Source organism: Dama dama, chromosome 12, assembly GCF_033118175.1.
Source record: "Dama dama isolate Ldn47 chromosome 12, ASM3311817v1, whole genome shotgun sequence".
NCBI lineage: Eukaryota > Metazoa > Chordata > Mammalia > Artiodactyla > Cervidae > Dama > Dama dama.
The window spans coordinates 84,547,451-84,560,246 of record NC_083692.1 but is presented as its reverse complement, the minus strand read 5'-3'; the positions used below and the strand labels follow the sequence as shown (position 1 = coordinate 84,560,246).

Genomic DNA, 12,796 nt, shown 5'->3' with positions numbered 1-12,796 from the left:
AGATTGAACATGAGTTCAGGACTGCATGCTGGGCAGCTGGCCCTCTTGACTTCGTGTAGATCCTTTCCAGCTCCTCATTCCCAGCTGAGGCTGACCCACAGGGCTCACCACCCCCAGACCCCAGGGATGGTGGGGAGAATAGAGCTGACCTAGAGGACCAGGGGAGCCGGCCCTCCACTGGGATCTTCAGAGGTCTCTCTCTCTCTCTCTCTCTCTCTCTCTGGAGACCCATCCTAGGAACCCAGCGATGTGAACAACTCCCCAGCCACCAAGCAGCCAAGCCCTGTCTTCCTCCTCCTGACCAGCCTGATGCCCCCCATCCAAAGGCCTCAAACCCGGCTGGGGCTGCCGATAATGCTGCAATAGCCGAGACACAACAGCTCCCACCCGGGACAGGAACCACTTCCAACTCCCCACACAGAGCCACCCTGCGACCGGGAACTGCCCTCACCTCATTGGAAACGTCCACCACCAGATCATCACTCTTGTCCCCATCACTGTCCTGCATGGAGAGAGAAGCCAATGAGAGACCACACCCACCCCAGACTGAGCCCAAACCATCCCATTTCCACCAGCCAGGAGCTGAACCTCAGCCAAACCCCAAAGTCCACACTGTTCCCACTCAGCCCCACCAGTGGCGGCCTCCTCTTTGCTGTTTGCTGGTGCAGTCTCCTGGCCCCGGGGTCATTCGGCTCCCACAGCCACTGGCAGCCTCACCCACACCTGCCCCATTGTATTTCTAAGCTCCCTTTAACTTGTCCCTCTGGAGCCAGACACCTCTCTCCAGCTGGCCTGACATCCGCCATCATTTCTAAGTGCGCTGGTCTCATTCCCTCATGTCTATCACAGTGTGGGAAGGGTGATTAGCCTCGTCTCCCAGAAACGCAGCTGAGGCTTTGGCTGAGTGGTATGCCCAAAGCCCCAGAGCAGCCAAGTGGCTGGACAAGGAGGGCTGGGCCCAAAGGCACTGGCTCCCACACCGCATTGCCCCCTGCCCTCTGCCCAGCCTGGCACAGAGCAGAAACCATGACCACCTGCAGGGTTAAAGTATGAGGGAGGGCCCCTAGAGCAGACCACAGATTCTGGGGGGCCGTGATGGTGGAACGGGGTTGCTGGCCCATCTAAGGAGGGGCCCCTAACTCTCCCCAGACCCCACAGAGCCCAGGAAGACCTCTCTGCTCACTCTCTGGCTGTGGCCCACATGCTCAGAGCACATGGATCTGTGCAGGCTTCCCATGCCCAGGCCACCTGCCCTCCCCCGTGGGCCACCTCTCCACCCCCACATGGACCAGGCCCTGGGGCGGGGGAGGGCTCTTCCTTCAGTCCGGCCGACCCCACACAAACCCCGGCAGAGCCCCCAGACATACGTATCGGCTCAAACTGTCCTTCTCCTCTGCTTTCCGCTTCTTGGCTTCCATGCTGTAGTCTGCAGACCCCCGGTGCTTCTCACTAGCTCGCAGGCTTTCCGAGGGCGACACTGAGTTATTCTGGAAGCAAGGGGGAGACTTAGCGTGAACATCTCATTCACGCATCAATATAGCTAAGTGGGGTGACCCAGAAGGTGAGCTGAGGTGTCGTGTGTCCTGCGGGTCTTGGCTCCATCAGAGCCTCACCAGGGAGGGACGCCTTCCCAACTCCCCAGATTTGGTTCCTCTAGGAGAGGCCCTGAGAGCATGACAATTCTCTTTTGTAGCAACGCCGCTGCTGTTAGATAATTAACCTGGCACGAGCCGTTGGCCTCTGGCCTATGAGCCTGTATGCTTCATGAAGGTGGGGGTTGCACCTATCTCCTCTTCCACCCATCTGGCCTCAAGGAATGGATAGCTGAATTTGTACGGAGTCTTGAAGACGGATCTGAGCTGACAAACTGGGGCTATGCAGAATACTTCATCTGCTAAACCTGACAGGCAGGGGAACTGCCAGGCGCCAACAGGCCTCCCCAGTGTAGGTACCCAATGGGGCACTTTGTGTGAATGCCCTTCTGTGATGGCGTGGCCTCCCGCAACCTATAGAGAAACACCAGGGTTGCAATGAAGCAGAAAACACAACGTCATGAAGCCTCTCCCTCCGAAGATGGCAAAAGGCATAGAAGGCAGGTAGAATTCCCCTCCCCTCTGTGACAGTGGCCAAATCCAGGCCCCGAGACGATGGGAAACATGCCCAGGGTCCCCCAGCGGGAGGCAACTTGAAAAAAACCCAAGGTTTTTATGCCTGGAAAGGACTCAGGAGCTCTCCCTTCAACTACAAAGCAAGTGAGGATGAGAAGAGTTTGAAATGTAAGGCCTGGGAAGAGGGAAGGTGGGCTAACAAGGTAAGGCAGGAGAAACACCCGCCAATGGGTCTGAGGATGGAGTGGCCTTGGAAGTTGAGAGCTTCTCTCAGAGAAGGACTCCAGCTGGTGGTGCGATGGGTGACTAGGGACGACAGGCATCACGTGGCCTCCAACACCGGGCAGGGAGCAGGCAGGGAGGTGCGATGGGCAGGGGTACCTGCCAGCAAACCTCTATGCCAAGGGAAAGAGACCACAACCCCCTCTAGGGGACCACTGAGGTTTGTTCCTTCCTAAGAGACTACACTGGTGGCTCAGTGGTAAAGAATCCACCTGCTAATGCAGGAGACACAGGTTCAACCCCTGGGTCAGAAAGATCCCTGGAGAAGGGAATGGCAAACCATTCCAGTATTCTTGCCTGGAGAATCCCATGAAAGGGAGGAGCCAGGCAGCTGTAGTCCATGGGGTCGCAAAAGAGTGGGACATGACTGAGCGACTAAACAAGAATAACACAACAAGAGACTGCACCACACCTTCCCCCGCATCACTCAGCACCCTCTTCTGGGTACCTGCCCTGGATCAGGCCTGGGGATGCATGCAGGTGTGGATGAATGAACAAGATGCAGTCCCTGCCTCTCCAGCAGCTGACCACTCAGCTGGGGCGGGGCGGGGAGCAAAGTCCAGTTCATCCTCATCCCCATGCCCGGGGTGTGTGACAAGCCTACATGGGGACCTGCAGGGATGAGGAGGAGGCCCTCCAGAGGCAGAGGGAAAGTCTCCGCACTTCCCCCAGAGGCAGGGGCTGGTGTTCTGGGGGAAGCGGTGCGGGAAGGAGCCGCAGAACTTCATTTCCTCCCCTAAGCCGGTTTCTGGGCAGCCCTTCCCTGCCAAGCTTCTGCCTGAAGCAAATTAAAATGGCAGAGTTATCAAGCCTTGAAGAAAATATGGAGGTTATAATGGAAGTGCAGCTTCAACCTTCCCCGCAGCTGGGCAGGCGCGGCAGCGGTGTGCGCACAGCCGCAATTCAATTAGCCGCGGCGAGCGCCGGCAGAAAAATCACCGTCATTTCATTTCATTTCCTCCGACGGCGGCCACCCCGTGCTAAGCAGAAAACGCTCCCAGCCCCTCTGCTCTCGCGTGGGGAGCGAGGAGAGGGGGCGTGAGGCCGCTCCTATTTCTCCCCGCGACCCAGGCCGCGGCTTGGAGAACAGCGGGTTCTTTCTTCTGCAGTCAGCTGCAAACCCTCGCTGCTACCGGAGGAGAGTCATGTCAGGCGTTTAGCGGCATCGATCCAGCCCGCCTCTGGCTGGCAGGCGGCCAAAAAACTAAGTATTTTTTATTGCTTCGGCTAGGCAAGGAAATATGAATGAAGCTACCTCTAATTGGACTCCAGACTAACCCCTCCGGGACAGCTTCCAGCCTGGCCAGTCGGCCCCCCTCCCACTCTGACACGGCCCTGTCTTTCCTGCCGGGGCCTCATCTGTTGACAACCTGGTTTCCAAAGGGCTTACGTTCGTTTCCACTCCCCCCACCCTGCTCCGCCCGACACCACGGCTGCGCGTACATGTGTAAGCCCCTACCGCCTGCGCCCCCCCGGGTGACCAGCCCACAGCCCTCCCGGCCAAGGACGGCGACCCCATTCATTTCCATCGAACTCTCCAGGGGCCCCTCTGCCCTGAGTTTCAACGTCGGTGAGCACTGTGAAGAGCCCAGATCTTGTGGGCTCCTCGTGGGATTCTTTAGCAGAAAGCATTCACAGAGAGGGCGCAAAGCCGAGAGAGATGATGAGGACGTGTGAAGGCAGTGCAAGGACTGGGCAGCCACTGCTCTCTGTGGCAAGTCCATGGTAAGCAGGTAAGCTGGGTGCTGGATCCTGTGCTAAGATCCTGGGTCCTGTGCTAAGTGGGGTCTTCCTAACTAAGCAGAGAGGCTGGCTCAGTAGGAATATTCCCATATTACAGATGGAGAAACTGAGGCCGGGAGAGGCCGAGACGTCTACCCAATGTCCCATGAAGCCGGGACCAGGCTGGGCTGTGAGGTGTCCAGCCCAGCCCTCTTCCTGTCTAGGCAAACTACCTCTCCAAAAAGGCCACCTCCTGGGATCAACACGAAAGCAATCAAAATGGATTTGCAGCCTCAGCTGTCCCTTTCTTATGCACCTAGCCATTCCTGGGCCCAAATGGCCTGGATTTCTGAGCACACGGGCAAGCGGAGAGGGGACGGACGTGAGCACTGCGGCTGATGGGAGGTTTAGAGTCAGCCCAGTGGAGGGCTGGGGAGGGGACGTGGGTCGAGATGGAGAAGCCACCCGAGGAAGCTGCTGTTTAGATGGTTAGTTAACTGCCTGACCTTCCAAGTCCTACTTAACACGAGGTAATAACCAAAGCCATCCTAACAGATTAGATGGCCCCAGATACAAGGACGGCGATGAGGAATAAAATAGCTTTGCTAATCGCTGGAGGATTTTTTTATCCAGACTCCACTGCGCTTATTCAGAAGGCTTATTCACTTGAAACAGAACCTCTGAGCCTCAGTGTGATCAGAAAGATTTACGGCAAATCTCAGAGCTGGCAGACACGCAGGCAGCCTGGCCTTAATGCTCGCTTGCTAGCACTTCTTAAACCAAGTTAAAGCCTGCAACAGGGAGAAACCTCAGGTGTTGGGAGGAAAGGAAGAGGATACAGGATCATATAGGAGACAGCCAACCTGGGGGACAGGGAGGCACTCTGGCCCCAAATGAGAGAGGGACACCAGGGTCCCGAGCTCTGGGGTCAGCCCCGTGACTCCACAACCCGCCTTGGAGGACCCAGGGCTGGCCAGCTGACCTCTCCAGTAATCACCTCTTATATAAAAAGGGGTTAGTTACAACTCACTTAGCCCAAATCTTCATTTGACAAATGATGGCCCTAAAGCCTGGAGAGATAAAAGCTTGCCCAAGTGAAGGTCAATCAACAGGTGACGACAGCTCTTATTTCATGACAATACCTGCCCCTCCCAGGAGCCCACACAGGGTACCCCCTCTTCCCAGCACCCCAAACGCACCCAACAGGCCCCAGAGTGCCAGCACTTACCGCACTGGATTCTCTCTCTTCGGGGACAGAAGTCCAGGAAAGGAGGAGGGTCGGGTCCCACAACACAGAGAAACAAAAAGAAAGCAAGGTCAGTCTCGTCCAGCTGGCTTTACGCTTTGCTAGCTCATGGGTTTTAAAATGGGCAGTGGCCTGGCTCTCTGAGTCACCCCAGGTCAGCCAAGGCAGGGCCATTAGGTGACGTCTCTCAGTTTGGAAATTAACCGCCCCAATTCCATCGCTTTGCCGGGCCACCAGGCCTGGGTGGGGCTGCAGGGGGCTCTCTGGCCTAGCACTCCCTGCCATGCTGAGAAGGGTGCCAAGATTACTGGTTAGCAGTTTTTAAAGCCACAAGCTTAGGAAGTATCGTGCTATGTAAAATATCTATAGGATCTGAGAGTTGAGAACATTATTGTTTTTTTTTTTAATTAATTATGGGAATGGTTTTTTGGTATGGTGTTTTTATTAATTATCACCCTTCTCTTTCTTTGCCAAGAAAGAAGCCCCTGGAAGCAGAGGCCTCTGATTATCTGCCCAGTCAAGCACTAGCTCCCTGATCTTCCTGTCTGCTGCGGAGAGGCCCTCTTCCTCTGCCGGGAGGATCATCCTAAGGCAGAGACAAAAATCTTAGTCTCAGTTCCCAGGACCTGCTACCACTCTCCCCAGTCCCGGCCTGGGCAGGATGGTGACACTCCAAGGCCCCGGTGCCCATAAGGCATTGGCATGTGCCCCAGTAAATATCTAAGCGTAAATCAAACCATCACACGGTACACCTTAAACATGATGTTACGCGTCAATTGCATATCAATAAAGCTAGAAAAAAACATCTGAGGGCAGACCACACAAAGTGGTCCTATTTGCAAAGGGTCTGCTAGGAAGCCAGGCCCTTTCCCATCCCGATAAAACTAAGCCGTCCTGATGCCCTAAGCTTCCTTGTGGGAAGGGCTGAGTGAAGGGTAGGGGGCTGTTCTTATTCCCCATCTTCTCCCTGCAGCAGCACCAGCACCGTCTCTATGTAGTGTATAGCCCCCTAACAAGTCTTTACTTGAGAGTCAACTGGGTACCTTTTCCAAGGACCCTCTATGGGTTAAACACCTGGGAACTTGGCCTTAGTCCTCAGAGGGCTAATGATCTCTGTGAGGATAAGACGTTTTCCAGGGAAGGATAAATGATGATGGCAACAGAGGTCTTGGGACTCCGACTCTTAAACTCCTCTGGGAATTTGAAAAAACCCTCAGCTTGGCCAGGAGGGCCGCCTGAAAGAATGGGACTGGGGCTGACCCTTGGAGAGTGGGCAGGATGTAGCTAGGAAGATAAGAAGGTACTCCAGGATAAAGGACCAGATGTCTTCCAGGGCAGAGAAGAGTGGGTACACTTCAGGGATTGGGGGGGTGGGCCTGGGGGATGGGGCTCTGGTTTCCATACACCAGGAACTTCACTGATGGATGGCTCCAAGGCGTGCTAACTCCTGGTCCTAGGGTGATAGCATTCGCTGTGTCTGCCCACAGCAGGGCCTCTAGAGCCTCTGCCCACACCCCAGCCCCGCCCCGGCCCCGGCCCCGGGTCGCACCTCTGTGGTCCAGCTCATGGTGGTTCTTCTCGTCCTTCACTGACAGGTGGGCCTGGCTGCCCAGCGCGCCAAGCGCCAGCAGCCCTGAGCTGCTCCCCGTCACTGGGGGGATCCCTGGAGGCTGGAGGCCTGACGGGTGGGGTGGCAGCTGGACCGGGGGGCCGTGTGTGGCATGGGAGAGGTGCTGCGCCTGGAGCTGCTGTTGCTGCAATGAAGTGGGTGGTGAGCACGGCCGAGCCAGGAGGGCGGCCAAGGCCCGGGCCCTCTCACTCCTCCAGGAGGCAGCAGGGGAACGCGCACCGCCCCCCCCCCAACCCCACCCCAAAGCTTCATCCCCAGCTCAGGCCACATGCTGTCATGCTGGAGGAAGTCTGTTAATGGACTGCAATTTAGACACAAGATTTATGATGGCAAACACCACCTCCTCCCCAACCAGGACAGAATTTCTCAATGTATGATTCCCAGCCCAAGATAAATAAAGCATGCATTTAAAAACCACAGTCATCAGGGCTCCCTCTCTGTGGAGGGCGATCCACTTTTAAGCTCCCAGCGGTCACAGTTTTGCTCATGCTCACATGCCTGCAAACGTCAGCAGCCAGCGTCTCCCACCCTTAACCCCGACCCTGGGGAAGACTCCCTAATTCTGAGGAATTCCACGCCTGCCTTACAGAGCAAGAACAGCACAAAGCAGAAGAGCCCTGGGATCAAGAAGAGTTTGGGGCCAGAGGAATGAGAACCCACGTCACTGAACAGGACAGCAGACACAGGGTAACAAAAGGGGGGGCTTTGGAATTAAGACAGATCTGGATTCAAACCCCAGCCCTGGCACTTACTAGCTGGGTGACCTCAGGTCACTAAGTGATCTCTCAACAATAGCGAACGTTTACCAGAGGGCTTTCCATGGGCCCCCTTCTCCCCTACTTTCCCCAAATCTAGACATGTATTAACTCAGTTATCATCAATAGATGGAGAAGGAAAAGGCAGCCCACACCAGTATTCTTGCCCGGAAAATCCCATGGACAGAGGAGCCTGGAGGGCTGTAGTCCATGGGGCCCCAGAGTCAGGCATGACTGAGCACGTACCACGACGACTACCATCAATAGCAAGGACAATAATCCCTAAGCAAGGATTCTGCTCCGGGGACGTCCCAAACACCTCACTCAAGCACTGGTCTCAGAGTCTTCTTTTCCCCTCGTCCCCTTGTTCTCCCCCAGCAGCCAAAACAAAACACCCTTTATCAATCTTAAGACTATGTCAAGAACCATGGGCACCATGCTGCTGACTATACCATGACCAAATATTTCATAGAGATTGAAACATTTCTCAGGAATGACTGGGGCCTAGGGTTAAACACACGTCTTTCTCTCAACAAGCACGAGGGGAGGGAATGGAAATTTACTGAATGCCTGAACGAATGCCTGGGCCCTTTCCAAATATTATCTCTGACCCTTTCAACTACATGGCAGAAGGATTGTGCCCACTTTAAAGACGGCGAACTGGTACTTAGGGGCTGGAATAGGGTCAACTACCAACATCATCCAAAGAATGTTCCTAAGGAGACGCCCCCGCCCCAGAGCACGAAGAGTTTTTGGGGGTGACAGACAGCCAAACGCTGACAAGCTCACCTGTCAATGGGAACCGTGGCTCTCTGGCCACTGCTGACAGACAACAAAATAGAGTGAAGGCCCACCGTTCTGGATGGACACGCGGCTCCAAGAGGCAACACATGTATTTGAGATCAGGGATTAAGAGCTTCCCAAATGGCTTATCAAGTAAACAATCTGCCTGCAATGCAGGAGACACAGGAGACTTGGGTTCAGTTCTTGGGTTAGGAAGATCCCCTGGAGGAGGAAATGGCACCCCACTCCAGTATTCTCACCAGGAGAACCCCCTGGACAGAGAAGCCTGGTGGGCTACAGCTCATGGGATCGCAAAGAGTTGGACAAGACTGATGTCTGAGCACAGAGCACACGTTAAGAGACCTGCTCTTCCTCAACTAAACTGCGAACTGCCAACCTCGCGCACCCCCAAATTCATGATCCCCACTTTGCAAATGAGGAAACTGAGGTACTACACTCCTAGCCCTGCAGGGCTCATTTTTCAGTTTAGTGGGAAAAGGCTGCAACCACAGCCATCGCTCAAGACCTGGGATATCTCTTGGTGGGAAGTTTATGGAAGCTGCTGGTGGGCACTGGTCCGGGTTGCAGCCTGACCCTCAGATCTGCCCTGAGACGCCAGGCAGAAACAAAGTGGAGGTGTCTATCCTAAAGCCATCCACCTCCCAGAGGCAAGGCCCATGGAGATGCAGCTGGAACAGTTAGTTGGGACGAGGAATATCAGTGGGGCATCCTGCTTCCTGAAAGGTGAACCAGGGAACCAGCACCAGAAACTTGGTACACAGTCTATAACTGCAATTGCAGTGGCTGTACGGAAGACACTGGCTTTCAAAGTTGTTTAGCCTCCAAGAGGGAGAGGGTGGTTTTCTGCAGTGGTCCATGAAGCAGGTGTGTCTTCTTTGCAACAGAGGAAAGACAGCTTCCATGTACTTCTCATCTTCAAGCACAAGAGCAGGACCCCCTGCATAGCCAGAAATTTCCCCGAGGTCTGCTTTGGATGGATGGAAGGCACGGTCAGGAGCAGTCCAGCAGGCTCCAGGAGGCAAGGACAGACAGCCGACCTCCCAGGCTTCTCTCTCAGGGTGAGGACAGATGCCAGGGCTTGTCGGGTCAAGGGTCTGCTGACAAGCATCCTGGTTTTGACAGAGTGAGAAAAAAACCTTCTCGGCAGCGGGGCAGCTGGCAGTGTTCCACCTGTCTCTCCATCCCCGTGTCGCAGGCAGGGCACAGCCATCCTCAGGCTGCATTCCTGTCCCCATGACACTTATCTGACCTCAGAGGACGAGGGGAGGAAACACAGCGACATCCGAGTGGGAAGGTGACAGGGTTTTCAACTGGGGAGAAATGGGATCGAGTCCCCCACCCGAGGAGGTGCTGGGCTCAACTCTGCAGCAGCCCGTCTCCAGCTTCCACTGTCCCCTCCAAGACCAGGATCTCTCTGTCCACGAAGTGAAAGGAAGTCAACAATCCCCCTCAAACCCCCAAATAGGGGGCAAGGCCCCTGGTGAGCGCCCCGCCTCTCGCCTTTCACAGTTCACGCCAGAACAGCAGCCTGTCAAGAGAACACGTTCTGGGGGCAGACGTGTGTCCCTGTCCTCCTCATGGGTGCCAAGTGCCCAGGTCCTGGGCTCACGAACATATGACCACTCACTCACAGGGGAAGCGAACGGGGAGGCCCTTGCTGGCCAAGTCTGTGTAACTGGACTGTGCACATCATGCTTCATGCCTCTGCTACCTGATTTAACGCTTCGCTTCTCAGGCTCATGATTTGGGTTAAACCCAGTGAAGTGGTCTAAGCCTTTCCAGGGCCGAGACCCACTGAGGATGTCCTAGCTGTATAAGACGGAGACGTCTCGCCTCCAGGGGAGAGGAGGGCAGCCCCGACCTCTGCCTGGTCCTTCTACTTCCTGCCCACACATGTGGCCCCCCAGCTCCAGGCAGAATCGTGCCTCCATGCTCTGCTACAGCTCGGGGGGCTTACAACAATGCTGTTACTCCATGTCAGAGACAGGGACAGGCTCAGGGGGATGAAATGACTCTGCTAAGCCAAAGAGACCAGACCCAGGACTGAAACCCAGCCTGACTTTTCTCTATCATGGCCCCCAGCTGAGAGAAATGGATGCGTTCATTCTAAGGCACCCTTTCTGCACCATCCGTCCCCCTGTCAACCGAACCCAGCTCATCAGCACTGCGGAGGGGCTGCGAGAACCTCGGGACTGGCTTCAGCACACCGCACTTTGTGACAAGCTACAACCTACCTCTTCCTCACCCCTACCTAACCTGGAAAAAGAAAAAAGTAACCACCAACAAGGACCCACTGTATAGCACAGGGATCGCCACTCAATATACTATAACCTAAATGGGAAAAGAATTAGAAGAATAGATAGATGTATATGTATAACCGAATCACTGCTATACACCTGAAACAAACGCAAAGTTGTAAATCAACTATACTTCAGTACAAAAAAAAAGCTATCAACACTTTATAACATCTCTTCCACTAATAATTTTCTAGGGAATACAGCGCAAACTGTCAGTGGGCAAGTGGGGTGAGTTGGCCACTTGACGCAAAGAGCAAACTCATTGGAAAAGACCCTGATGCTGAGAAAGATTGAGGGCAAGATAAGGGGGTGGCAGAGGATGACATGTTTAGATAACATCACTAACTCAATGGACATGAGTCTGAGCAAACTCCGGGAGATAGTGAAGCACAGGGAAGGCTGGTGTGCTGCAGTCCATGGGTTTGCAAAGAGTCGGACATGACTGAGCAACTGGATAACAACAGCAAGTGGGGTGAGCGCCCCTCCACCTGCCAGGTTCAGTGACCTTAAGCCAGCGTGGAGCAAACTGAAACGCGAGCTCTGGAAGTGGTGGGCACCATCAGCTCACTGTCTAATCTGCCTAGGGAGACCTTTTGCAAGTTGCTGACCAAGGGACAAAACTCTGCCCCCGGCCACCATGCTCAGGAATCTTTTGACTGTGTAAGGATCCCCTAATAACCTGGATCCAAGAAGAGAGGGTGTGGATCATGTCTGCAGTAACCGGGTTTTGTAGGCCCTTCACGAGCACACACACCCCTTCAGGCCTGCCTTCCCCAGATGGACATGAATTCCCAGTGGCCCCGCAGACCAGCAAGCCTGGGCCTCCATCAGTCCCTCCCTCCCCTCTCACCTCACACCAAGTTGATGCTAGACCCTGGCCTCTCTCACCTGGAGAGGAGACCCTAGAAATCCTCTAACCCGTGTGATAAACACGCCCCTCACTGCAGGCACGCCAGTGATCAGGCACGCCGCATACCCGATCTCTCACCTCTCTCTGACATAAGCCAAGATGCGAAGGCAGAATCCTTCCACGCCCTGCCCAAGATAAGCCAAGATGCGAAGGCAGAATCCTTCCACGCCCTGCCCAAGAGAGCCCCAGATGACTGACTGAAGCGGGCACATCATCCGACACTTGCCCAGCCTTTCACCTTTCCACAGGTGGAGAAACAGGCCTGGAGGAACTAGGTGACTTGCCCGAGGTCCCCCAGCTCCCAGACCAGGAGGCCAGGCCACTCCTCCCCGCCGAGGGGCAAACCCAGCTGCCATGGGGCAGGCCCAGCTGCTGTCCGGGCCTCCTGGGCCCTCCCTCCACTGCCCTTTACCGCGGGGGCAGGACTCCGGGCCCCTCACCCCCTTCCTCCCCATCACTTTCCTGAGTCAGCTGGCCACAAGCCCGCTCTCCCGCTCCCTCCTTCACGGGATGCCCCGGCTGGAGAGAGCCTGTCCATAATTCTGGCCTTGTGAGGTTCTGTCAGGCGCAGCGATTAGACGACTGCCCGCTTAATGACAGGGCGACGGCAGCGTTCACTCAGAGCTGGAGAAGCAATTACCTCGAAAATGGGGGTCACAGGCCCCACTCGTTGGCTTTAATTGAATTCCAATATCTGCCTCGAGCTGCCTTGACCTAACGCGTAGCTTCCTAAATACTCCTTGAAGGAAGCAGAGATAATCTAAGCAGTGCTTCTTCTCTCCAATTCCACTCTTTTCTTAGAACTTTTTTAAAAAGAAAAAACTACTTTCATAAGAGGATTTTAATTCCAAAGGGGGAGGCGGTGGGGGGGCAGAGGGGACCCCACTGTGGCCACGGCAGGGGTAGGAGAGCTGGGCCTACAATATGGATGGGGGTGAGGGGCTGGGAGAGGAGAAACTTCAGAGAAGGCACCTGCCACCCTGTGCCCTCATCCACCACTCTCAGCACAGCCATGCAGCTGTGAACCAGCCACTGAGGAGGA

General features: G+C 55.1%; 1 protein-coding gene across 11 annotated transcripts in view; it reads right to left on the bottom strand.

Annotated features, from left to right (window-relative positions):
* Positions 1–12,796, bottom strand: part of TLE3 (TLE family member 3, transcriptional corepressor) — a 48,868-nt gene that overhangs the window by 9,796 nt on the left and 26,276 nt on the right. For 9 of the 11 annotated variants that reach the window (XM_061157961.1, XM_061157963.1, XM_061157965.1 and 6 more), the window contains 4 exons: positions 6,908–7,112; positions 5,341–5,357; positions 1,368–1,487; positions 452–502 (listed from right to left, as the gene is read on the bottom strand). In XM_061157961.1, the coding sequence (XP_061013944.1) occupies positions 452–502; positions 1,368–1,487; positions 5,341–5,357; positions 6,908–7,112 (393 nt within the window). The remainder of the gene's footprint in view (positions 1–451; positions 503–1,367; positions 1,488–5,340; positions 5,358–6,907; positions 7,113–12,796) is intronic. The other 2 variants (XM_061157970.1, XM_061157972.1) reach the window with 1 other exon arrangement.